The sequence below is a fragment of the Pelodiscus sinensis genome, chromosome 1, assembly GCF_049634645.1.
Source record: "Pelodiscus sinensis isolate JC-2024 chromosome 1, ASM4963464v1, whole genome shotgun sequence".
Classification (NCBI taxonomy): Eukaryota; Metazoa; Chordata; order Testudines; family Trionychidae; genus Pelodiscus; species Pelodiscus sinensis.
Window position 1 is genome coordinate 29,513,039 of NC_134711.1, and position 25,259 is coordinate 29,538,297.

The window sequence follows — 25,259 nt, forward strand, 5'->3', positions numbered from 1 at the left end:
CAGAGTTGTCTCTTTCTAGTGTTTTTATTTTGGCCACCTCTCCCACAGCTACAACCATGTTCTTTAATCCTTATTTTAAAAGATGTTGAACTTCATAATGGGGATGTAAGAGTTTAACTGATAAGCATTACTGATTAAATTCCTGGCCCGCTAGGAGCCCGTGGGGTTGGCAGCTGCTGGTTGCTTGTGGTGCCAGGAGCTTGTGTAGCATTTAACTATGTAACTGAATTTCAAATGGTTACATGGTTAGTGTTCTTATAAAAAAAGTACATCCTTACGTCATAAAGACATTGAGGTATCAAAACCCAATATCATCAGCTATTTGTGCTTGGCTTGTTTTGGGGGATGAGGGGATTTAGCAAAGACTAGTAGGAAACATTGTCAGCTGCTCAAAAAGTGCCTGTCAGTTTTTGCAATTTTAATGAAAGATTCAAAGGGATTTTTAGTGGAATCTTTTTAAAGACAATTTTAAAGATACAAAATGGAGTTACAAGCCAAAGGGTTTTTTAAAAACCTTGCATAATTACACAGATATGTGTGAAAGATTGGGTCACAAAGATCCCCTGAAGACTGGCACATGATGGACTGATCATACCACTGAGCCAGCCTACCTGCCCTCTAGGCATCCTACCCTCCTGTCCTGCTGAGCCAGAAGCAGATCTCCCTGGTCTCACCCCAGGAAAGGAAAAGAGTTGGGGTAACAGCCCTGCAGCTGAGTAACAGACATTGAACAGCTCAACTCTGGGAGGGCTCAGTCACAGGGATATGATAGCACTTAAGTAAAGAGCCTCAGTGGGACCAAAACCCCAAATAAAACCTGTCTTATTCTATGTTTAAAAGTTTTTCACAGCTCATAAAGTCCACTCCCTTCATCAATGAAAGAGAGAAATGCACAGCTTTTGTTCTCTTCTCTCCGCCCCCCAGTAACAATTATATTCACTGAGTTTGATAATAAGTGTTTTTATTAAGTATAAAAAGTAGGATCCAAGTGGTTGCAAGTGGTGACATATAGATTGAAATAAGTGGAAAATAACATAAAATAAAACACAATATGCCAGCTAAGCCTAATATTTTAAGAGAAATTATTACAAATAATTTCTCACCCTAGTTCTTATTTCAGGTAGTGATCTTCTCAAGCCAGAGCTGGTATTTTTCCTGAACTGGGTCTAGTAGCTTCTCCCCTGCACAGCTTTTGTTTCCAGCTCTTTTCATGTGCCCTCTTGTTGTGGGAAACACTCTGTGAAGCAAGCTGAAGGCAGTCATTGTTCACTTCCCATTCCTTTAAATAGAATTTCTCCAAGGTGGGAAGTCTTTGTTCCATTCCTCCCACCTCTGTGGAAAAATACAAAATTCAGGATGGATTCCAGCAGCAGGTGGCATGGCCACACGTTTTTGTTGGACCAATCACTGTCCAGGTTTACAGGAAAAACAAAATTATTCACTGATTGTTGCCTTAGGCACTGGGCCATTAAGTTCCTCCAGTGCCATTAATGGCTTTCACTAGAAGACCTAGATTAACAAACTGGTTTACATTTAATATTTCTAACTGCACATACAAGAAAGTTAAATGCGCACAAAGAATATACACACTCAGGGGATTACAAGCTCTTGAATGATAGGTCACATGCCCTATTTGCACAAAGAATATTTGAGTTAAGCATATTCATGCATGCTTTGCTTTATTTTCTTAAAGATCTGCTTTGTTCTGTTTGCTGCTATTTTAACTACTTAAAATACACCTTCTATAGTTAATTTTTTTTAGAAATGATATAAACTAGATTAAATTATAACTCCGTGCTCTGTGTGTGTGTGTGTATGGAAGGGAGGATGATGTGCATACCCTTCCTCCATGTTGAGGGAGGAGGTGAATTTCATATAATTTTGAGTTTGTACTCCAAAGCAGGGGGATATCTGGGTACTGACACAAGATCCTTAAAATGAAACTTATAAGAGCTGTTCTCAGTGTCTGTATTTTTCTTTGGCGGTGTGTGTGTGCTGGAGGATGCTTAAAAGCCTGTCTCAGGAAGATAGGATTAAAGAGTGCCCAGGCTGGCAGAAAAGGTGGGCTTAGTGGTATATTAGCTCATTAACTCATTCCAATGGGTTCAAGCTGTCATAATCAGATAACATGTTAACATTTTATATCCCTAAACGGCGACTAACAAAATGTGCATAAATTGCTTCATGTTCAGGAGTTTTAACTATATTGAAGAAACTCACACAGTTTGAAAATGAACTTCTGTCACAAGTTTGTACATTGCTAATTGCTTTTATAAATGCTAAGTGTTTTATAAAAAAAAAATTAAGGTTGCAAGAAACCCTGTTGTAAATTAAATATTAATATTGTTGTGGTAGAATGTAGCTGTATTGGAAACATTATTTTTCCCTCGTGGTTAAAACCTCCATATAAATGTTGTTTTAAGTGCAAGTTAATAAAATCTAAAATGTTACATGGATACAAGGGGGTTTAAAAAAAAAATCCTAAAGGTTTCAGTAGGAATTCTGTTTTGCTTGTGACTGGATCAGAGGACTGTTGTTGTTGTTTTTTTTAAAGGCAACAGATGAAGCCAAGGAAAATGTAGCATTTTCATCTTTAAGTGTAGGTATTTTTCTCAAGTACTCAAAGACCTTATATTGGGTTTTAATAATTAGATTTGTGTGAATGGGGGGGGGGGGGGGGGCGGGAGAGGAGTGTACCTGTCAATATGCTGTTGAAAAATTGGTGTAATCAATTAAAGTGGGATGGCTTGATTGGCTTGATACCTCTCCTGGTTAAAACCAGAGCTAAACTCTGACAGCTGGTTAGGCTTTCAAGCACTTCTTAACAAATTGTTTTGTTAAATATTTCAAGTGACCTGTGAGATTTCAGGGCCTGAATATATAAATGCTATGGATATGACAAACTTGCCAAATAAGTTACAATTTGGAAGAAGCGTGTTGTCTTGTTTTTGTCACTTAAAGCAAACAACAAAGAATCAGATAAGGCCATTGCTTGTCTATTTCCATTGCTCTTTGAAGTGCAATTTCTACTCCTTACTTCAAATATCAATCTGAGTATACGGATGTTAATCTGCCTTTATAGGGGAGCGTAAACACTGGGTTTTAATTTGTGAAGTTGCTCTTATGCTCCTGACATGGGAATGGAGTTGTCATATTCTGTCCATCTTTGTTGAACTGGCACATAATTTAGAACAGTTCAATATTTGGGGAACAAGAGACTTCACTGTTGGTGGCAAGGGTTATCCTATGATCCATCTACCTACCTATCTATTTATCCATCCATCCTGATCTGCCTGTGTTGCATTACTTTCTTTCTTTGCTAGTATGCAGATGAAGCATGTTTATAAATACAGACTATTTTGACCTTTGGACCTTTGCCATTATGAACTGAAGTGTCAGCATTGCACAAATACACCCTTAAATTCTGACTCTAATTTTGGCCAGCTCCCAGTTCTAGAGGCATAGATATTCACTTCCCCTCAGCTTTCTTGAAAACTGGTTGGTCTGGTTATGGTTAGGCTCAAGACTGGATTGTTCGAAGTTGTGGTGTGGCTTCTTTACTAAAGGTTTTTTTTTTTTTTTTTTAAATGAAATTAACAGATTGCGATAGGATTGACAGAGTCTCCAAGAATTACCAGATTATTCTGAATTTCATTCATTTGACACAACATTTCAAATATCTGACAGTTTACGTAATGCTCAGAATGTTGTTTCTTTTGTGGAATGGGAAAATGTTTTATTTAAAATTAAGTTTTTTGAAGGATTAGGATTTTCAGTGTCGAGAAACACCATTTTCACTGGGCACGCTCAACCAAAAGGGAGGAAAAAGTCAATTGATGACAAATTTACAGATCAACAAAGTAAGAAAATGCTGCTTTGAAACTTCAGAGTTTGACTTAAAGATATTTATTTGTATATTTTGACACAGTATTTTTCCATAGATGCCAACGCAAAAAGGAATCATTGTAATCACCTAGTCTGACCTCCTGTATAACATGGGACATAGAAATCCCCCAAAATAATAAAGCAGATCTTCAGAAAAACATCCAGTCTTGATTTTTAAAATGGTCAGTGATGGAGACTCTACCATGACCCTTGGCAAATGGTCCCACTGGTTAATTACTCATAATTAAAATTTTGATGCCTCAATTCCAGTCCAAATTTGTGTCTCTTCATTTTCCAGTGATTGGACTGTTATACCTTTCTCTGTTTGATGAAAGAGCCCGTGTTTTGTTAGTCTTAAGATGCTGCTAGACTCCCGTTACAGACTAACTTGGCTACCCCTCTGAAGATTATAAAATGTGTTCCCCATGTAGGTACTTGTAGACTACATAATCAAGTCTCTCATTAATCTTTTAAGTTAAATCAGTTGAGCTCTTGGAGTTTGTCACTGTAGGTGGGTTGGGCAAAAGGGCCTTCACGGACAGATCCTGCTGCTCTCCCACCCCCAGGCCAATTGGGGCCAGTGCTCTCCTGGCAGAGCAGGAGGAGACTTCATGCACTCTCCCACCCAAGCCCTGATTGTCCTGGGGGCAGGAAGAATGTGCAAAGTTTCCTCTGCCCTGGCTTTGTCCTGTGAGGAGCGTGTGGTACTTAGAAGTGCCACGTTCCTATCAGGGTGGGAGGAGACTTCACGTGCTCCCCTGCCCCCAAGCTCTGATTGCATGCTTCTCCTCCTCCCCCATCCAGGCCAAAGTCTCCTCCCACCATCTTAGAAGGGGGGGGGGAAGCAAAAATGTTCCCCCACCCCCAGACCAGTCATGGTTTGTGGATGGGGAAGCAGGGAAGTATCCTGGCCCTGCCCCTTCTGGTGTGGCTTGGGGCCACTTAAGAAATTTATTATTGCCCACTCATGCTGTCAGGCAGGTTTTCTAATTTTTTTAAGTATTCTCATGGCTCTTCTCTGAATCCTCTCAAATTTATCAATATCCTTCAGTTGTGAACACACAAACTGGGCACAATATTCCAGCAGTGGTCACACTAGTACCAAATATAGACTCTGAAGTCTACTTTTTAAACGTGAACATGCACAAATTGTGCATGGTCATTAGATGCATTTCTTAGGAAGGTGGATGATCACTGTTGTAGCTAGACTCTGTGGTACTTGAGGGAGGCAGAGAGATACTTGGCACATCCATAACTAGTTGTCATCATCCTAGATCAGTGAATGCATAGTCATTCTCTTAAAATGAGTCTCTTGATTTGTGCCTTTTTTTTTTTAAGCTGTGTTCTCTCCAATTGTCAGATTGGCCAAGAAAATGAATTTTCACCTCTTGCTGACATGCATGCATGCCATCCCCAAGACTTACTTGGAGGTCTGTTTTACTAATCCTGTTGGCTTTTCAAGATGCCATTCACTGTTTAGATCCTCAGCAGTTTCTGAGATTTAACGACTAGGCTCTGAGAGAGGTTTTTTTTTTGACTCCTAAACCAGGTCTGTCCCCAGAATCTAGTGATCATATTCTGCTTCTATTTTACAAACATTTCAACTAATCTTCCTCTGTAGGGGAATTTGGAGAACGTGTTTTTTTGTGAGTATATACATGAATGGTTCCTCTTCGCCAAACAGATCATGCTGCCAATGCTACCGTATGCACATTTTGTTAATATTACCAGAGAACTAAAATGGGCTTGGTTGGAATCTGAAATGGCAGTTCAAGAGGACCGGGGAACATTAGCGGTCAGTGTGGAGGCACATTGGTAAGGATAATTGCAATGCTTTGGCAAAAGGCGAAATTATTTGAGGAAAAGACTTAACACTTCTGCTTTGGGAACAACAGCCAAAATGGCAGTGTCTTAGTTAGTATATCAAATGTGCTATCTTTAGAACATGCAGAAAAGATTATTCTGACACTGCTGCAAACTCAATCTGAAAGTAGAGCTTGGCTTCTTCCTTGTTCTGTTGGATTTCTCTGGTCCAGCACTCTTGGAACCTGACTAGTTCTGAACAAGGGGATTTGCTAGACCATGGGAGGTCCCTCCCCAATGGCTGTGCTGTCCTGCAGCTCCAGCTGACCCTGGCTCTCTAGCTGCTGCCAGGGCTGGAGCTCTGCAGCCTCCTGGCTTTGCAGCTGGAACCAGAGTTCTGCAGCTGGTGCTGGAGGGCCGGGGCATCCTGGATGCCACTGCAGCTGGAACTCCCCAGCTGTGGAGCTCTGGCAGTTGCACAGTTGCTGGGCTCTGCAGCTGGGGCTTGGGCCAGAGCTCCCTGGCCGCAGCTGGGTTGGAGCTCCCCACCATGCTGCCCTCCCCCACTCCAACACAGGACTCTCGACTGAGTTGCTGCCCCCCTCCTCACTGCACTCTCGCCCTGCTACCTGACGTCCCTGTTCCTGGGATCTGTGGTCCAGGAACATCTGTAGTCCTACTGAAACAGATTGTGCTGCCAATGCTACCATATGCACATTTTGTTAATACTGGAAGAGAACTAAAATGGGCTTGGTTGGGATCTGAAATGGCAGTTTGCTAATGTTCCTGCATTAGCAGGAGGTACAACCTGCATTTATATCACTGTAATGCATAGAGTCCCTGGGGAGCCCGCTGAGGTCATTCAATTAGGGTACATTGCAAGAAATGGGATGGCCATTTCCCAAAGCTGATGGTTATTTTAATATTTATATTTACCAAGCCAACACAAAGTATCTTCTTTATTATATTACAGGCAGTCCCCGAGTTACGCGGATCCGACTTATGTCGGATCCGCAGTTACGAACGGGGTTTGCTGCCCGTCTCCCTGATCTGCTGGAGATCAGCAGACCAGGGAGACGGGAAGCAAAGCCTCTGAGGACGCCGGCAGCGGGACAGCCGCGGCGCGTCTGGGCTGTCCACTGCCCGCATGCTCCGCGGCTTTGCTCCCCGTCTCCCCCAGACCAGGGAGGCAGGGAGCAAAGCCGCGGAGCATGCAGGCAGCGGACAGCCCAGACGTGCCGCGGCTGTCCCGCTGCCGGTGTGCTCCGCGGCTTTGCTCCGCTTTGCTCCCCGTCTCCCTGGTCTGCTGGTCACCAGCAGACCAGGGACACGCGGAGCAAGGACGCGGAGCAAAGCCGCGGAGGACCCGGGCGGCGGGACCGTGGTGCGTCTCGGTCCCCCACCCATGTCTCCCTGGTCTGCTGGGGGGGGGCCCAGCTAGTATGCCCCCCCTCCCCCAGCAGTCCAGGCTTTTCTCCGGACGCCTGTGGTAGAGCAGCTGGGGTGCTGCTGGTTGGTCCCATAGCGCCGCTCTGGGCACTACTGGACCAACCCGGCAGCACCCTAGCTGCTCTGCCCCAGGTGTCCTGATTCAGCCGCTGCTGGAACTGACCAGCGGCTGACTACAGGAAGCCCGAGGCAGAGTTGCTCTGCCCCAGGCTTCCTGGAATCTGCTGCTGATCAGTTTCAGCAGCAGCTGACTTGGGGACGCCTGGGGTTCTTAAGTTGAATCTGTATGTAAGTCAGAACTGGTGTCCAGATTCAGCGGCTGAATCTGGATGCCAGTTCCGACTTACATACAGATTCAACTTAAGAACAAACCTACAGTCCCTATCTTGTACGTAACCCGGGGACTGCCTGTATGCATTATTTTACACTTATCAACAGTAAAATTCATTTGCCATTTTGTTGTCACCTCAATCCTTTTGAAGCTCTTCACAGTCTGATTTGGACTTAAAATCTTTTCAAGAGAGTTATCAGCTCAAATTTTGCCACCTCACTGTTTACTCCTTTCTCCAGATCATTTATGAATATGTTGAATAGGATTGGTCCCAGTATATACTCCTACTGGGGAGATGTGCTTCTGTGGGTGTGGGGGAGCCAAGATCCCTGATGAGTCCTTGGAAGTTAAGCATCTAGGGGCAGTTACAATAAAATCTTTATCTGGCACACCTGGGGATTAGGGTATGCCAGTAACCTAAAAATTCTGGTTATCTGGGGGGGAGAGGGGAGAGAACCGGGGGGCCATGAGCCACGGGGGGGAGGGAGGGGTGGAAGCCAGGGGCAGCCTGCTGGGGGGAGAGGGAGCGGGACCTGCTGGGGGTGCCAGGAGCCATGAGGGGGAGCTGAGATGCTTGCTTCCGGCTGCTGTTGGCTCCTCCCCAGGTGCATGCTTGTCAGAGGAGTGGCCAGTTTCCTTTTTGTTTTTTTGTGTGTTTTGTTTTTTGTTTTGCTTTTCCTGGTGTCAGAAATTTGCCTGTTTCTACAGTTTTCTGGATGCCTACGTTCCGAATAGTACAGGTTTTACTGTACCAGACTTCTGATCATAGAACCATAGAGCTGGAAGAGACCTCAGAAGGTCATCAAGTCCAGCCCCCTGCTCTAGGCAGGACCAATCCCAACTAAATCAACCCAGCCAGGGCTTTGTCAAGCCGGTACTTAAACACCTATAGGGATGGAAATGCCACTACTTCCCTAAGGGTATGTCTACACTACCCCGCTAGTTCGAACTAGCGGGGTAATGTAGGCATACCACACTTGCAAATGAAGCCCGGGATTTGAATTTCCCGGGCTTCATTTGCATAAGCGGGGAGCCGCCATTTTTAAAACCCCGCTGGTTCGAACCCCGTGCAGCGCGGCTACACGGGGCACGAACTAGGTAGTTCGAACTAGGCTTCCTAGTTTGAACTACCGTTACTCCTCGTGAAATGTTTTATGTGCAGCTTCTCATCCACTGTAACCCCATGTCCTTTTCTGCAGAACTACTACTTCTGTTACAGGTTGGTCCCCAGCCTGTAACAATGCTTGGGATTCTTCTATCCCAAATTCAGGACTCTGCACTTGTCCTTGTTGAACCTCGTCAGATTTCTTGTGGCCCAATCCTCCAATTTGTCTAAGTCACTCTGGACCCTATCTCTGCCCTCAAGCGTATCTACCTCTCCCACTAGCTTAGTGTCATCTGCAAACTTGCTGAGGGTGCAATCCATCCCCCTCATCCAGGTAATTAATAAAGATATTGAACAAAACCAGTCCTAAAACTGAACCTTGGGGCACTCACCTAGAAACTGACCACCATCCTGACAACGAGCCATTGATCATTACCCACTGGGCCCGGTGCTGGGAGCAAGATGGCAGCTCACTGAGGAGCTGGGAACCCAGGCAACAGCCTGGCTCCGAATTGGGAGCCCAGACAGTTTCTGGGTTTCCAGTAAGGAGCCAGGAGTCTGAGAGGAGTGGGGGCAGCCTGGTTCCTGGGGTGAAAATGTGTTCAAAGTTGTATCTTAAGTCCGTGGAAGCACTCCTGGTGAGGACATGTACACCAACAGAAGAAAGGGCGGTGTGGAAATTAATAACCACAGGTAATTACTGTAAGTTTTTAATGAGGACATGCCTTTAAAATAGCTTAGTTACTGATTAAACTGGCAATATATAGAAACACCATTGCCTGCCTTCCTTTCTGTGCAGTTAGCCAAAGTGCATAGGAAGTGGTCACTGTCTTCCAACACATTCTTGTTAGTCATCCTGTGATAGGTGTAACTACTTAAGTATGTTTGAAGTTTTTTTGCTTGAACTCCTCATGTAAGTTGTTCTCCCCTAGAGCACAGGTAATGATCTATAATTAGTGTCTCTAGAGGGTGAGTGGGAAGCAAATTTTCTTTAGCTTGGTTGCGAGGTACTGAACTTCTTTCTAAAACCACAATCTAATGTTCCCCTCTAACTTATTCCACACGTGGATGGAAATGATGTTTTATGTGCACCAAGGCATGTGCAAATGGGCACCACCAGTAGAAACAAAAACCTACTTGTAGGTGCTCTGTTGATCTACTGGGCAGCATTTGAATGCCTCCTGAGTGGCCACACAAGTGCCCATCTTACAGGGAACACTGCTCTGGGGTAAAGTAATAGAAATCTGGAAACCATAGTTCATTGAGTACCAGCTGCAGAGTTCAGTTCTATGAATCTCTGTCTTTGGCTGAAGTCTACTATCCAGTAATAATATTACTTGTTTATTAAAATGTATAAAGCAAGGGTCCTCAGGGGTTTCTTTGTTAGAGCTTCCCATGCCCATCATCCCATGAGGGAATGTGTCTCTTGGGCCTGAAAGTGTTGTGAATATTTTGGGCCCTGCTTTTAATTGTTGCTTGTGCTTATGTTTGTATTTTGGATGTAACCAGCATGAAATGACCTTTGGATTAGTAAAGGAATGCTTGGTTGGTAACTGACTCATAGTGAACCTTAATAAATTTAAGAAAACTATTTCCAACCTCTTTGCATTCTGGGACAGCACTTCTACGTTATTTGGTCACAGTGTACATAGTAAAATTCTAGTGCTAAAGGCCTACACGGGCCCCAAACTATAGTCAGGCCCTTTAATGTTGGGCTTGAGAAATGTAGGGAGTACACCCTTTGCACTGGTTTGAAATTAACCCAGAGTGTTTCTCAGTTTGGGAGATCAATAAAGACACTCATTCTCACAGTCTTCAGGTCCTGTATTTTCATTTCTCCACTCTCAGCATGGAGACAGTGAGTTAGGTTGCCTAGGGCAAGTCACTCATATCCCCAGTGGCAGAGTTAAGAAGATCTTTTGACCCTCAGTCTGATCGACTGATCATACTGTGTCTCTGATTTTTAAGATTTCCCCATGGCCAAAAAGCAGTGACAGATGGAAAGTAGGATACCGGTGCAGCCTCTGTCTGCGAGGAGCTCAGTCCCCTGAGGACTGGGGCTGCTGCCACCCCACACTTCTGCCTCTGATACAGCAGCTGGCTGCCAGCACTGTGCCTGGGGACTATTGAATAATCGTGTAACCGTAAGATTTGATGCAGTTACACAATTATTAAATTAATCGATATCTAACATCCCTGGTATGTACTGTGGTATGTGAGTTAAATCTGTCATATTTACTGTTTTTCTCTTGCTGCTTGCATGTTGTAATCTCTGCAGCAGTGGTGGTGTTGGGTTCCTCTGCAGAAGAGGAGGGTGCTTCAAAACAGCAGTGCCACATGGAGCCCGGGGCCAAACCCGGATCTCCATGCGGCACTGCCACTTTGAAACACGTGTGTAGCCCAGGGCAAGCACCGTGGGCAGCCAGAGTCCTCAGCTGCCCCTGGGCTAGGAATATTAAATTTGATTGATTAATTGAATAGTCTATGGGATTTCCATCGATTATTTGATAAGGACTAGCATGGCATTCTGCCTTTGAAATAAACAAGAGTCCCCGCTGGGGCTCTTGTACATTTCAAAGTTGGAACACCGTCACTGCACCCCTCCCACAGAGCTGGGGGGACCCGGTATATAAGCTGGGTTCCCCCATCACCCTTTCCCTACCCCCCACTTGCTGCCTCTTTGTGATAGAGGCAGCAATGCGGGGGTGAGGGGGAGTGACTAGTTGACTAGTGTGTCGACTAGCCAATACGCTTTTTCTTATGGGATAGTTGACTAGTTGCTTACATCTCTACTTTGGGTTGCACACGGTTTTTCCAAGTGGCAGTGCCACATGGAGCCCAGTTCCACATGGAGCCCAGTGCCACATGGGGCAGGGGACTCGTGGCATTTCAAACTCCTTCCTAGACAATCATTTCCCATTGTGTGTGTGAAACTGATTGTTCCTTCCTAAGTGGAGTTCCTAGCATATGGTCCTTATTAAACTTCATTCTGTTTCTCAGACCATTTCTCTAATTTGTGCAGATCATTTTGAATTTTGTCCCTATCCTCCAAAGCTCTTGAAACTCCTCCCAGCTTGGTATCATCTGCAAACTTAATAATCATACTCTCTACACCATCATCTAAATCGTTGATGAAGATATTAAACAGAACCAGTCCCAAAACAGACTCCTGCAGAACCCCATTTGTTATGCCCTTCCAGTATGATTGTGAGCCGATAACTACTCTCTGAGAACAGTTATTCATCTAGTTATGCACCCACCTTATAGTAGCCCCACCTAGTTTGTATTTCCCTAGTTTATTGATAAGGTCATGTGAGACTGTGTCAAATGCCTTACTGAAATCTAGGTATACCACCTAGAAGCCTCAGAACAAATTAACACATGGCTTCATGGTTTGTAGACAGATGCATGTTTCAAAGAGCTTGCAAATAAGCTTTACAAAACTAACATCACACCGAGTACTTGGGTACTTCTGAATCATGAGAACCAGAACTCTACCACATAGCAAAGCTTTGGCCTTAGGGCAATACAATATATACCATGTATTAATTAGTAACACTGGATTTACAAAAATCCTTAAGATAAGAATTTTAGATATCTGCAACACTCAAAAAAAAAATCTGTTAAAAGATTTTTTTTCCCCATAAGCAATTAACACCTGTGTAAATTTTGAAATGTAATCCTGCAAATGTCCTCCTGGTACCCTTCCCCCCCCATGTGGTCTGCTTGCCCCCTCCCTCAAGCCAGACAGAGGTATGCAGCAAGTGAGTAAGGAGACCCCAAGCAAACTGCCTTCTGCCTCACCTTAATACCAGCACGCACCCACCCCCTATCTCTCCCACCTACCATACAGTCAACCACTTACCTCCCCTGCAAGTGATACAGAATTCTTTGTCCAGCAACCTACTTTCTACACCCACACAGACCTTTTTCATTATCTGGGCAATGCTCAGTTTCTGCCACACTCCACTCCCTATCACAAGTGTAACTATGACAGCTGGACCTACACACAGTTGTGATGCTGTACCCTAACCCAAACTGTCCCTTACCAGGAAACATTGATTCTTAGGTGCATGACCATGGTTTATAGTGATTAGTAAAGGCAAGCTTTTGTAGCTGTACAATGACTTTATTTTCTGTTCCACAACCTATAGCAATCACTCAGGCTGCAAGTACAGGCTGTTACATCCCTTTCTTTCATGGGAATGTGTTACTTGGGATGAGGAATAGGAGGCAACTGGGAATCAACCCCAAGAGAGAGACATTTCAGCATCCCTCATTGTCTAAATGGTTCCTCAAAATGGTTCCTCACTGATATTAATGGCAGCTTTATGGACTCCCTCTCACAGCCCTAGTATTTGGCTTTTCAAATGAGTGCTCAAGCACTGTGCCTCAGTGCTCCTCCAGGGAGCAAACAATTCACCTTTATTTTCACTCATATGCCAACAGTACACAGCTTATAACCAGGGCTCGACAATCTATTGAATCGACTCGCCCGTGGCGTATAGATTTCAGCTCGGCGCCCCGTTTACCGGCAGCGCATGCATGCACAATGTGCATGTGCGCATGTGTAGTGTGGGGCTGGCAAGCGGCTTTTGCCGCGATTCGTCAAGCCCTGCTTATAACGATGGGGATATGATCCTCCATAAGATCTAGCCTGGCATAGAAACACTTCCATTTTCATTTGTCTATCAAAGGCACATTGTACTACCCTGCAACACTGGCACAGCCTGTTATTGAACCACTCCTTACTCCTATCCAGGTCCCCATGTAAGTTTTAAATAAGCCAGGGCTACAAGGAGTAAGCTACGTCCCCCAAGATCACTATGAGCATTTCCACATGCCCCACTGTAATCTTGTGGTCTGGAAAGAAAGTCCTTGACACCAGTTTTCTGTACAGGCCAGTGTTCCAGAAGATGTGCGCATCATGCACCTTTCCAGAACACTCTGCATTGATGTCAGTGAAATGCCCATGGTGAGACACAACCATATGCAGCACTACTGACAAGTATCCCTTCCTGTTAATGTATTCTGTGACAAGGTGAGCTGGCACAACAATTGGAATGCGTGTGCCCTCAATGGCCCCACCATAGTTAGGAAAGCCCATCTCTGCAAAACCAGTCACTATGTCATCCACATTTCCCAGAGTCACAGGCAAAGCTCCCTGTAAGGTGCGTAGCCATGCAGCTGTTTTATGAGCCCGGTTCAGAGCTCCAGTGCAGGCAACGAGCACAGTGTGGGGCAGAGGCATCTTGCTAAGCAGCAGCGAAATAGAGCTGCTACATGCTTCAGCTGAGGAGCTCCCAGAGCAGGTATGGAGGTGAGATAAGGAGGGAATAAGTGGCTGAGGGGGAGGGAAAGAGTAATCAATTGGCTGGTGGTGAGGGGGCAGTCTGAGGGGAGGGGAGTTTGGAGAATCCCATCTGCCCAAGGGGAGAGAGAGGCAGAGGCAGAAATCCAGCACAGTTCCTCCCTATTTTGCTTGTGTCTTCTCCTTGTGTACTAGGGGCACCATGCATGCCGTCGGCTCCACGTGTGCAGCCTACCAAAGAGCACTGCTACCAAAAATCTCCAACTAGGCACGCAGCAGCACCCACACACCTAAGGTGGAGCACCCACAGGGACACTCCTCCAAGAAGAATGTATGCTTTTGTTTTTACCCATATCAAATTTCATACCAGAAACAGAATTCAGAAACAGTGTCAGCACTGCAAGCAGTTAACGGCCCTCACGTGTAAAGCCGAGGAGTTACAATTGAAGCTTCCATCCCTGGCACAGGTGTAGCGAGGGTGTTATGCGCACGGGGGCGAAGGCAAAATTGGTGTCCCCCATACCCCCGGCCAAATGGCGGGGCCCCAAACCTGGCACATAGCTGAGCTCAACCCTGGGAGGAGTGGGGGGAACTTGTACCGCATCTTACCCAACCCCCTCCAGTTTGGGGCTGGGTCCTGCACACACTAACCCTTTGGCAGAGGTGGAGGGAGTTGGGCTGGGGGCAGAAAGGCGGGAAGGAGGTAGCGCCAGCCGGTGATGGTAGGCAGAGGAGGAACAGGTGAGTAGAAGGATGACGGGGAGTGTAGGGGGCCTATACTGGCACCTCGCTAGTGTGGCACCCAGGGGCCACTTCCCCTCCCACCCCCTGGCACCGTCTTCACTACACCACTGTAAATAATCTATCTCTTAGGATAGTTATTGTTAAATGAATTACTTATTTTACTAACTACAGACATAAATTATATAGTTTTGTGGTTTACATTCTGTTAAATACTTTTTCTCTTTAATTTGTTCATATCCCGTTCTCATTAGGTTCATGTCTTTTACATATGTCAAATTCTTAAATATGTAAGTTTTATAAAACATGAGAGGTATGTTATACAACCTAAATATTAATTTCATCAAGCATTTAAAACCACTGTTCTAGCAAATGAGTAACACATTGCTTTAATAAATAAAAGTAAAAAAGATTTTGAGCATATCAAATGTATTGTAATAGAGAGGTAGCCATGTTAGTTTAACAAGATATCTAATAAATTTATTATAAGCAATCTGTAATGTTTCCTAACTGCCCATTTACTTACCCAGTTAACCTAATTGTGTAATTTTTTGCTGTGCGATAATGTGAAAAACGAGTTATCAATGTAAGAAATTAATTTACCTGTTAAAATAATACCCTGAAAAACTTTTATATAAAACTAACGCACAACATATACCCTCGCTTTCTTGAAGGCACTTGAAACAATAAGTAGCCTAAGGCTGAGGATACCCTGTAAGCGTGGCTTTCTGTCTGCCATGAGGACTTTTTCCTTCAGGCTGCCATGAGATTTTATCCTTAAGTAAAGGAGAGAGGTCTCTCTGAGCTGCTCTTCCAAATTTCACAGAAGCCATTCAAGTGAAGCCATAGATATCAAGATTCAAGGCCAACTTTGCCCAGAGAACACTGCCTCTCCAGATGTTCACAATCACAACATCCGAACATGTATAAGACTTTTAGTTGAGAGAGCCACGTTAATCCCAAGTCTCTGCTATGACTGGGAGATGAAAAATCTGCAACAAAATGTGGGGTGATCTATCATTTCAGTAATGTCAACTCCTTTAGAATTGAGGCTCTGATTATCCAGCACCAGCTGAGGTAGAGCAGACACTGTGTGTATGTCTGATACATTTTTACCAAAATTTCTGCCTGCCCAACTCACCAAAGGAAACAGGGAGGCAAAAAGGAATAGAATAGTATAGAACCTTTTTTATAAGCTTCAAAGGGGTAGCTGAGTTGGTCTGTAACAGGAAAAACTAAAAAAAAAAAAGCAACGAAACAGTCTAATACTGTAGTACTTTAAAGACTAACAAAGCATGTAGATCAGAGAGGCAAAAGGACCCATGGGTTGGATCCGGTCTGTGGAAATTGTGTTAGAATGGGGATATGGGAGTGCCTGGCTCTGGGGCAGTGGAGGGGGATATTTTGTTAATGTTTTGGTTTTTATTTATTTATTTCCAAATAAAATCACAAAATGTATATTAATTTTATATCATATGTCAATTTTTTGCAATTGTACGAATAATTATATGTTTATGCAAAATCTCAAACTTACAAAGTATCTGAAATTTTCACAGAAATGTGACTGACCATGGTCTATACTTTTTTTATTTTAACAAAACAAGTTATGTATCATATACAAAATTTAAAAGTACCTTAAATTTATATTTAAATTAAAAAATATTTTGAGTAAATATTGGCAGGACCCAGTACCGTTAGACCATCCCTAGTAGATGTCTATTTAACCTGCTCTTAAATATCTCCAGAGATGGAGATTCCACAACCTCCCAAGGCACCTTATTCCATGGTTTAACTGTGGTCGATAGGATTAACCAGTAAGTGTAGGCTTATTGGTTAATCGTTTTCTGAACTATACTCTAACATCCCTAATTTAAACTGTATAATTTCAGGTAAACTAGATCTCCATCTTTTGGGTTTGAGCATTTTATGTTTCAAAATGCATTAAAGCTGATAAATTTGAAAAACTCAATATTAATTTATGTGGAATGAATAACTAGAAGCAGTATAATACAGACAGAAAAACTCATGGAGTTTGAAACATTTGGCAAATCTATTTAACTCTTCTGATTAGTACCACTTTCCTTGAAAAATAGGAAGATGACACAAGTATTTTCTTTTCTTTTTAATCTGCCTGAAGGAGCTGTTTAGGTCATTGTCAGTGTTTTTTCTGTCTTACCTATTTTTCAGCTAAAATTTAAATTGAAGACTTTTTATGATAAGCAGAGCAAGTTTGTTAGTGTTTTACTTCTAAAATGTCTTACATTTTCAAAACTATAGTTGATAACAATTAAAGGTGGGTATTAAGCAATTGGACTATATTTTAAATACATTGGCACCTCAAATACAAACATCTCGGGGATGGATGTTGTTTGTAAGTCTGAAATGTTCATAACTCTGAAGAAAACATTATTGTGGTTTTTCAAAAGTTTACAGCTGAACATTGTCTTAATTCAGCTTTCAGATTTTACCACACAGAAGAAAAATGCTGCTTTTAATCATCTTCGTTTAAACAAGCACAGAAATTTTCCTTACCTTATCAAATCTTTTTAAAACTTTCCATTTATTTGTAATAGTTTATATTTAACACAGTACTGTACTGTATTTACTTGTTTTTTGTTTCTGCTGCTTACTGGTTAGGTACTTCCCCCTCCAAATGAGCTGTCAATTTGTAACTCTTTGAAGTTCTATTGTATACCTAATACAAAAATCTGCATTTAAATAGTTTACTGTTATCATGCCACTATCTGATGCAAAGAAAATATTTTTGTCAAAGGCTTGGTCTTCAAACTCATTGTGTGCTCAAAACAGGTGCATGAAACTAGTGTAGCAATGGTTCTTGACCTGGAAGCCTTATCTTGGAAAAAACTTGTTTTTATCATCAGATGAAGCTTGTTAAATGCATTTCTTACCTCTCCTTTGCCTGCTGTGCCCTCCCCCACTCATATTTGCTTAATAGATTGTCGTATAGACTGTGGAAAGCAATTACTGTGAATTTTTTTTGTCACTTTCGGATTTACATCTGTGTCATTAGTCTTATGACATACTAAAGACTTTGTCCATTATATAAACTATATGCCTTCTAACACTTCACATCTACTTTGGTCAGGCCAGTCTTTTAGCTGAGGTGCTATGCTGGGAGAACAAGGATTGTTTCAGGCCGTTGCAACTTTGAAAAGTGGGCCAATCCCACAGCTGGACACTTTCTCTAATTTGTATTCCCAATATGAACTAACCTAGTGTTAGAATATGAAGTTTAAGGATAGAACAAGCAGTGTATCATTATTGAGAGTAACAGCAGAGGCAAGACAGGTAAAGGAAAACTGGTTGGATAGCAAAGAAGGATAACTTGTATTATGCAGAAACAAAAAACAGGACTATGTAGCACTTTAAAGACTAACAAGATGGTTTATTAGGTGATGAGCTTTCGTGGGCCAGACCCACTTCCTCAGATCAAATTGTGGAAGAAAATTGGCATGACTTCTACATGAGAAGTGTGGGGACTCCAGTTATGACTAGAGATTCTGAAGACAGGTTGTTTATCATGGGAGTGGGAAAGGCAATTATTCAGGCTTATGCATGACATAGAGGAGTGGGCCAGCAAGTCTGCTCTGCTCCAGTATCTTGATAGGCAGCAAATATACGTATTTTTGGTTTTGTGAATGAAACTGCATCCTGTTCAACAGCTTCTTTTGAACTCTCATGCTTTTCTGCCTCAAATAATTGAATCTGTTTTAAGATTTAAGCTGAGCTCTCTGAAAAATCAACCTCTTCCCCAAAGAAAATACCTTGTGTGTAATAGGTAGATTTTTTTTTTTGTTTTAACTTTAGCTGGCATAAAAACTGAAATAGCAAAAGAGTTAAATCTCAGATATTAATTTTTCCATCTGCATTTTGAAGTATAAGACATTATTTTAATGTTGTGGATAGTAATTAATTTACATTTTTATTTCTGATGGAAGACTGAATTCACAACTTGTTAATATGTTAATATGGTTTTCAAACTATTCCATTTATTACAAACTCTTAACTGTATATCTTGCTCCGTTCCATTTCTAGTGCCATGCTTCATTAAATAAAATGTTTTTTAAAAATAATAGGTTGAGTAATTCCTTTCAAACCCCTTGGAGAAGTAAAAGAGAAGTGTCTCAGCAAGGCTGCATGGGTCAGATAGCAGTGATGGTTTAAGAGATGGATCTGATAACTGCTTGCATAGATGAATATAGGTCACTGCTTCTGTTCAGTATTTTTAATTTTGATGAGGTCTTTGTTTTCATTTGGCCATTTAGTAGATTTCTTCAGTAAATCTATCTAGTCCTTGAGTAATACTTTGGTAGCTTTGGGGTCAGTACATTTACATTTTCTTGCTGTGATTTGTGTGTCTCTTGAAAAATGTGACCTCAGCTATTCAGTGGAGTTGTATATCTTTTTGATTAGATGTAGCAACAAGTCTCTGTACCCTCAGAACATGCTTTTAATGTCCAAAAAAATCCTAACAAACAAAACCTTTTGTGAGTCTCTTGAGTTAGCAGGTTCCTACCTGGTGAGGAATGGTCACCATCAATTATCAGCCGGTACAACATTTATCCCGGGTTGCTTGGGACTTATAGGGTAGGGGGGCTGGCAGTGTGTAGGTTGCAGGAGTCAGGGCGGGAGCTTAGGGATTTAGGACGCTCAGCGTAGGGGACTGGGGTATATATGTGAGTTCAGGAGTCAGTGTTGTGGGTGAGGATGAGCTCGGCAAAGTGTGGCATTGCAGGAGTCAGGGAAAGAGGTTGAGAGGAGGTAGAGCTTGGGAGTGGGGGTGATAGCTGGCTTCTTCCCGGAGCAGGGGCGAGGGTGCATTCCATTCACTGGTGGATCCCCAGGGCTGACCCTGGGTAGGTGGGTGCTGCGTGTTAGCTGGCAGCTGCTCCCTGGGTGGTGAAGGTCCATCCAGGTCCAGGGGGACCGGAAGCAGCGGGATGCCTACAGCCTGCCGACGGATCTCCAAGAGTTGAGAGGGCCATGTTGCAGCCAGCAGCTGGGAAACCATCCCCCAAAAGGGATCAAATCCCCAAATAAATCCGTCTTTGTGTAAAGGTTTTACACAAGGAAAGCTCATGAGATATTTGCCCTCTTTATCAATGAAAGAGAAAGATGCATATTGGTCTGTGTCTCTAGCCCTTTGTATCTTTTCACAGTTTCCAGGCCAGATGAAGACAAAAGGGCTCTTAAATAGATGTTTCCTCTTTGTTCTAGATCACCCCCTTACATGGAAAAATACCATGGTCAAAATGGAATCCCAGTACCAACTGGTATGATCTCATGTCTTACTAGTCCAATCACCTTTGGACCTGCAGGACAAACAAGGCTATTTAAAAGTCATTAAGTTGATCGCCAACTTGTTAAGGTTTGAGGGGTGTATACTAGTAATGGCTCTCCTTAGAACACTTAAAATAAGCATTCCCATACTTTCTATTTCTAACTTTACACAGAAGAATGATACGTGCACCAAAATAAGATATATAGATCCAGCAGATTGTAACATTAAAATTGATCGGTTACGCGAGGCATTTAGTTGAAAGCATCTCCAACTTATTAATATAAATATGCATAAATCAATTTTCACAAAGCATGGGGTGGAACCTTCACAGTTGCAAACTTGATGGTGATAGCTCTTGCCGTTTAGGAGGAGTTCTTGAACAAAAGTACTCCCAGACGGATGGACAGATAGACACATTTGCAAAATATATTGTATGAAAGATAAGATTAAAAGCAGGCTCTGCTCATTGTCATACTTGAAAAATAACTGCTTCTTTAAAAGCTAAGCATGATTACAGTTTTCCTTCTATTATAAATAACTTTTGAATCAGAAAGCACTTGAAAAATTATTAAAAGCATTATTTGTAATTAGAATGTTTATATTCAGGTATATTGCAAGTGTGTTAAAAATAATCTTCAGCATATCACTTTCTTTTGTTTCTTGCAGGGACTCCAACCGTCATGTTAAGGTAAAACAGAAAAGTGCAGTGCTGAACATGCTAAAGAGGTTAGACAAAATAAGGTTCAGAGGTCACAAAAGAGATGAGTTCCTTGATTTAGCAGAGTCTCCAAATGCTTCAGACACTGAATGTGGAGATGAAATCCCGGTGAAAATACCTCGAACGTCACTCAGAGAGAATGATGAACTAAGAGACCCTGTAAGTATTCAGTCTGGCTACATGTATAAAGCTGTTATCAGATTTAAAAAATAATGCAGCATAGTCGTTAACGCTATTCTCCTGGTTCTATTTATTTGGAATAATATTTCAGGATTAAGAAAGCAAATAAAAGGGCACACAGTTGTGAACATGCTCAGATTTTTGTAACTGCACTTCAGTTCTTCCTTTTTGTTTGTGGATTTTAAGCCTATTTATTCTAATGCTCCACTGCTGTCCATATTATAAAAGTATAAAGTTCTATAAAGTAAGAACTTTTTTCATGCTGTTCCCTCTTGCTTCTTTTGGCTTTTGTGGGTTGACAAGCCTATGGATGCAGTTAGCATGGGAAAGGAGGCCAGTGATAGTTAGCAACACTAGTTGGGTAGCAGAGTATTAACCAGGACTCCCTCAGTTAACTAACATACTGTGGAGAATGTGAAAACTTTTTGTAATTCCGTGAATATTATATTTCCGTGAATATTATATTTCCGTGAATATTATATTTCCCTTAATTTACCTGCTTAATGATATTCTGACTGCTAAATCACAGGAGGGTGTTACAGGGAATCAAATGGAACATTTACAAACAAAGATACCTCTGGATCAGGGGTCTTCAAACATCACTGCATCCTGACCCCCAACAAAAATTGCTACATGATCCTAAAAGGTGGACTGAAGCTCGAGTGTGTCCAAGCCCTACTGCTGTGGGGTAGAAGCCTGAACACTACCAATCTGAGGGGGATGGAAAAAACTTGAAGTCCTTGGGCTTTGGATTCAGCCCAGGGCGGTGGGGCTAGGACTTCAGTCCTGGGTCCAGCAAGTCTAAACCAGCCTTGATACCTCCATTAAAATGGGATTACGACTCGATATAGAGTACCAACCTATGTTCCCTCTTATTTTTTTCTTCCATATGTGGGTATTTTTATAGAAGAACATAGAACAGATATACAGGGTCAGATGAGAAAGGTCCAGCTAGCCCAGTATCCTGTCTTCCGACACTGGTCAGTGCCATATGCCTCAGAGAGGAGTGAACAGAACAGGGAAAGATCAAATGATCCCTCTCCTGTCATCCATTTCCAGCCTCTTACAAACAGAGGCTGTGGACAGCATTCCTATCCATACTGGCTAATAGCCATTGATAGACCTAACCTCTGAATTTATCTCGTTCCTTTTTGAACACTATTAAAGTCCTGGTCTTCATAACATGCTCTGGTAAGGAGTTCCAGAGGTTGGCTCTGTGTGTGTGTGTGGGGGGGGGAGCCTTCCTTTTGTTTGTTTTAAACATGCTACCTATTAATTTCATTTGGTGATCCCCTAGTTTTTACATTTTGGGAACAAGTAAATAACTTTTCCTTACTCACTTTTTCCATACCAGTCATGATTTTATAGACCTTTATCATATTCCCTCCCCACCCCCACATCTCCTCTTTTCTAAAATGAAAAGTCCCAGTCTTTTTAATCTGTCTTCATATGGGACCTGTTCCAACCCCCTAATCATTTTTTGTTGCCCTTCTCTGAACCTTTTCTACTGCCAGTATGCCTTTTTTGAGATGTGACCACATCTGTACACAGTCTTCATTATGTGGCCACACCATAGTTTTATATAGAGGCTATAAGATATTCTGTCTTATTTTCTATCCCTTTTTTAATGAGTCCTAACAATGTTTGCTACCGCTGCACATTGAGTGGATGTTTTCAGAGAACTATCTACAATGACTCCAAGATAGAAAAATAGATATATCATTCATTCATTCATTCATAGCTAAATAAGTCCCCATCATATACTATGTATAGTTGGGATTATTTTTTTCCAATGTGCATTACTTTGTTTATCAACATTACATTTCAATTGCCATTTTGTTACCCAGTCATTTAGTTTGGTGGGATCTCTTTGAAGCTTTTCATAGCCTGTTTTGGTCTTAACTATCTTGAGCTGTTTGGTATCTTTAAATTTTGCCACCTCACTGTTTACCCCTTTCTCCAGATCATTTGTAAATAGGTTGAATAGGATTGGTTCCAGAATGGATCTTTGGGGGACACCACCAGTTACCTCTTTCCATTCTGAAAACCTACCATTTATACCCTTAGTTTCCTGTCTTTTAACCAGTTATCAGTCCATGAGAGAACCTTCTCTCTTATCCCATGACAATTTACTTTACTTAAGAGCCTTTGGTGAGGGACCTTGTCAAAGGCTTTCTGAAAATCAAAGGCTTTCTGAAAATCTAAGAACACTATATACACTGAATCCCCCTTGTCCACATGTTTGTTGGCCCCCTTAAAGAATTCTAGTAGATTAATAAGGCACATTTCCCTTTACGAAAACCATGTTGACTTTCCCCAACAAATTATTCATATATGTGTCTGACAATTTTATTCTTTACTATAGTTTCAACTAATTTGCCTAGTATTGATATTAGATTTACCGGTCTGTAATTTACAGGATCATCTCTAGAGCCCTTTTTAAATATCGGCGTCACATTAGCTATCTTCCAGTCACTAGGTACAGAAGCTGATTTGAAGGATAGCTTACAAATCACAGTTAATAATATCACAGTTTCCCATTTGAGTTCTTTCAGAACACTTGGGAGAATGCCATCTGGTCCTGATAACTTGTTACTGTTAAGTTTATCAGGTTGTTCCAAAAGCACCTGTAGTGACACCTCAATCTGGGATAGTTCCTCAGATTTGTCCCCAGAAACAATGGTTTTGGTTTGGGAATCTCCCTAACATCCTCATCTGTGAAGACTGAAGCAAAGTATTCATTTAGTTTCTCCACAATGACCTTATCGTCCCGTGTTCCCACTGGTTGTTTAGCAGGTTCCTGCTTCTGATGTACTTAAACATTTTACTATTACATTTTGAGGTTTTGGCTAGCTGTTCTTCAAACTTTTTTGGCTTTTCTTACTATATTTTTACACTTCATTTGACAGAGTTTATGCTCCTTTCTTTTTTCCCTCATTAGGATTTAACTTCTGCTTTTTAAACAATGCCTTCATCTCTCTCTGCTTCTTTTACTTGATTTTTAAGCCATGGTGGCACTTTTTTTGAGATATCTTACTGTGTTTTTTAAATTTGTGGTAGACATTTAAGTTGGGCCTCTATTATAGTGTCTTTGAAACGTTTCCATGCTACTTGCAGAGATTTTACTTTTGTCACTGTGCCTTTTAGTTTCTGTTTAACTTCCTCGTTGTGTAGTTCTCCTTTCTCAAATTAAATGCCACAGTGTTTGGCTGCTGAGGTGTTTTTCCCAACGCAGGGGTATTACATTTTATTACATCATGGTCACTATTTCAAAGTGGTCCACTTATATTTACCTATTTCTCTTCTGTTATATTATTGTTATTAGCGCAAGGAATTACTATCCATAGAGATTCTAAGGAACATTTTGGTTTATTTAAAATGAAGTATACATTTGAATCCACATGATCTTTCACTCTAATGCCACTTCTCTACCAGCATGACCAATTCTGTCCTTCCAATATATTTTGTACCCTGGTATGAATGTATCCCATTGATTGTCCTCATTCCACCAAGCTTCTGTATTCCCTATTATATCAGTATCCTCCTTTAATACAAGGCAGTCTAGTTCACTCATCTTATTAATTAGACTTCTAGTATTTGTGTACAAGCACTTTAAAAATTTGTTGCTATTTATCTGTCTGCCATTTTCTCATGTTATACTCTTTTTCATTTGATTATTTCTCGTCTGATCTTACCTGTGCTTTATCATCTTCCATTCTCTCCTCCTTACTAGAACATAGAAAATCTCTATTAATAGACCCTCCCTTACGAGATGTCTGTCTGATCCATGTGCTCTTCCGCATCCATTAGCTTCCCCCCAGCCCTTAGTTTAAAAACTGCTCTAAGACTTTTTTTATTGTTAAGTGCCAGCACTCTGGTTAAATTTTCCATCCATGCGAGGAATAATTTTTATATCTATCAAGGCGTGTGCGAATTTGCACTGCCAGTAGAAACAAAAAAACCTTGCTGTGGGTCTTCTGCTGGGCAGCATTTAAATCTCTTCTGAGTGGTCGGACAGGTTACAGGGAACACTTATTCCAACCCACAGAACAATAGGGGGAGCAATTAATTGGGTGATGGGTAGCAGGATCTAGGCAGATGTCTAGCAGATTTATTTTTATCAGGCCCTAGCCTTACATCAAATAAATAAATCCTTAATGAACGTTGTCTATTGAGACGGGATGAGTAGGCAGCCGTGTTGGATGTAAGACTGGCGAATGCTTACAGAAAGCTGCAGGGGCTGTTTGTTTCTCCCATCCCAGGAGTAGGGGCCTGTAGGCTGAGAGGAATTCAGCCAAAAGTTGCATGAGGTTTAGGTAAGTTGTGCAAGTTTAAGCTGCTTTGTTGTGTTAATTCATTTCTCCAACTATTGTATGCCTGTTGAGTAACACACACTTTTTTAAAAAATTTTTTATTAAAGGCTGCACTGTGTTG

The 25,259-nt window shown here is 41.9% G+C and overlaps 1 protein-coding gene across 5 annotated transcripts in view; it reads left to right on the plus strand.

The window, feature by feature from the left end:
- GRAMD4 (GRAM domain containing 4) overlaps window positions 1-25,259 on the plus strand; it is a 125,373-nt gene that overhangs the window by 21,063 nt on the left and 79,051 nt on the right. For 3 of the 5 annotated variants that reach the window (XM_075927714.1, XM_075927721.1, XM_075927727.1), the window contains exon 2: window positions 20,594-20,804. In XM_075927714.1, the coding sequence (XP_075783829.1) occupies window positions 20,594-20,804 (211 nt within the window). The remainder of the gene's footprint in view (window positions 1-20,593; window positions 20,805-25,259) is intronic. The other 2 variants (XM_075927735.1, XM_075927740.1) reach the window with 1 other exon arrangement.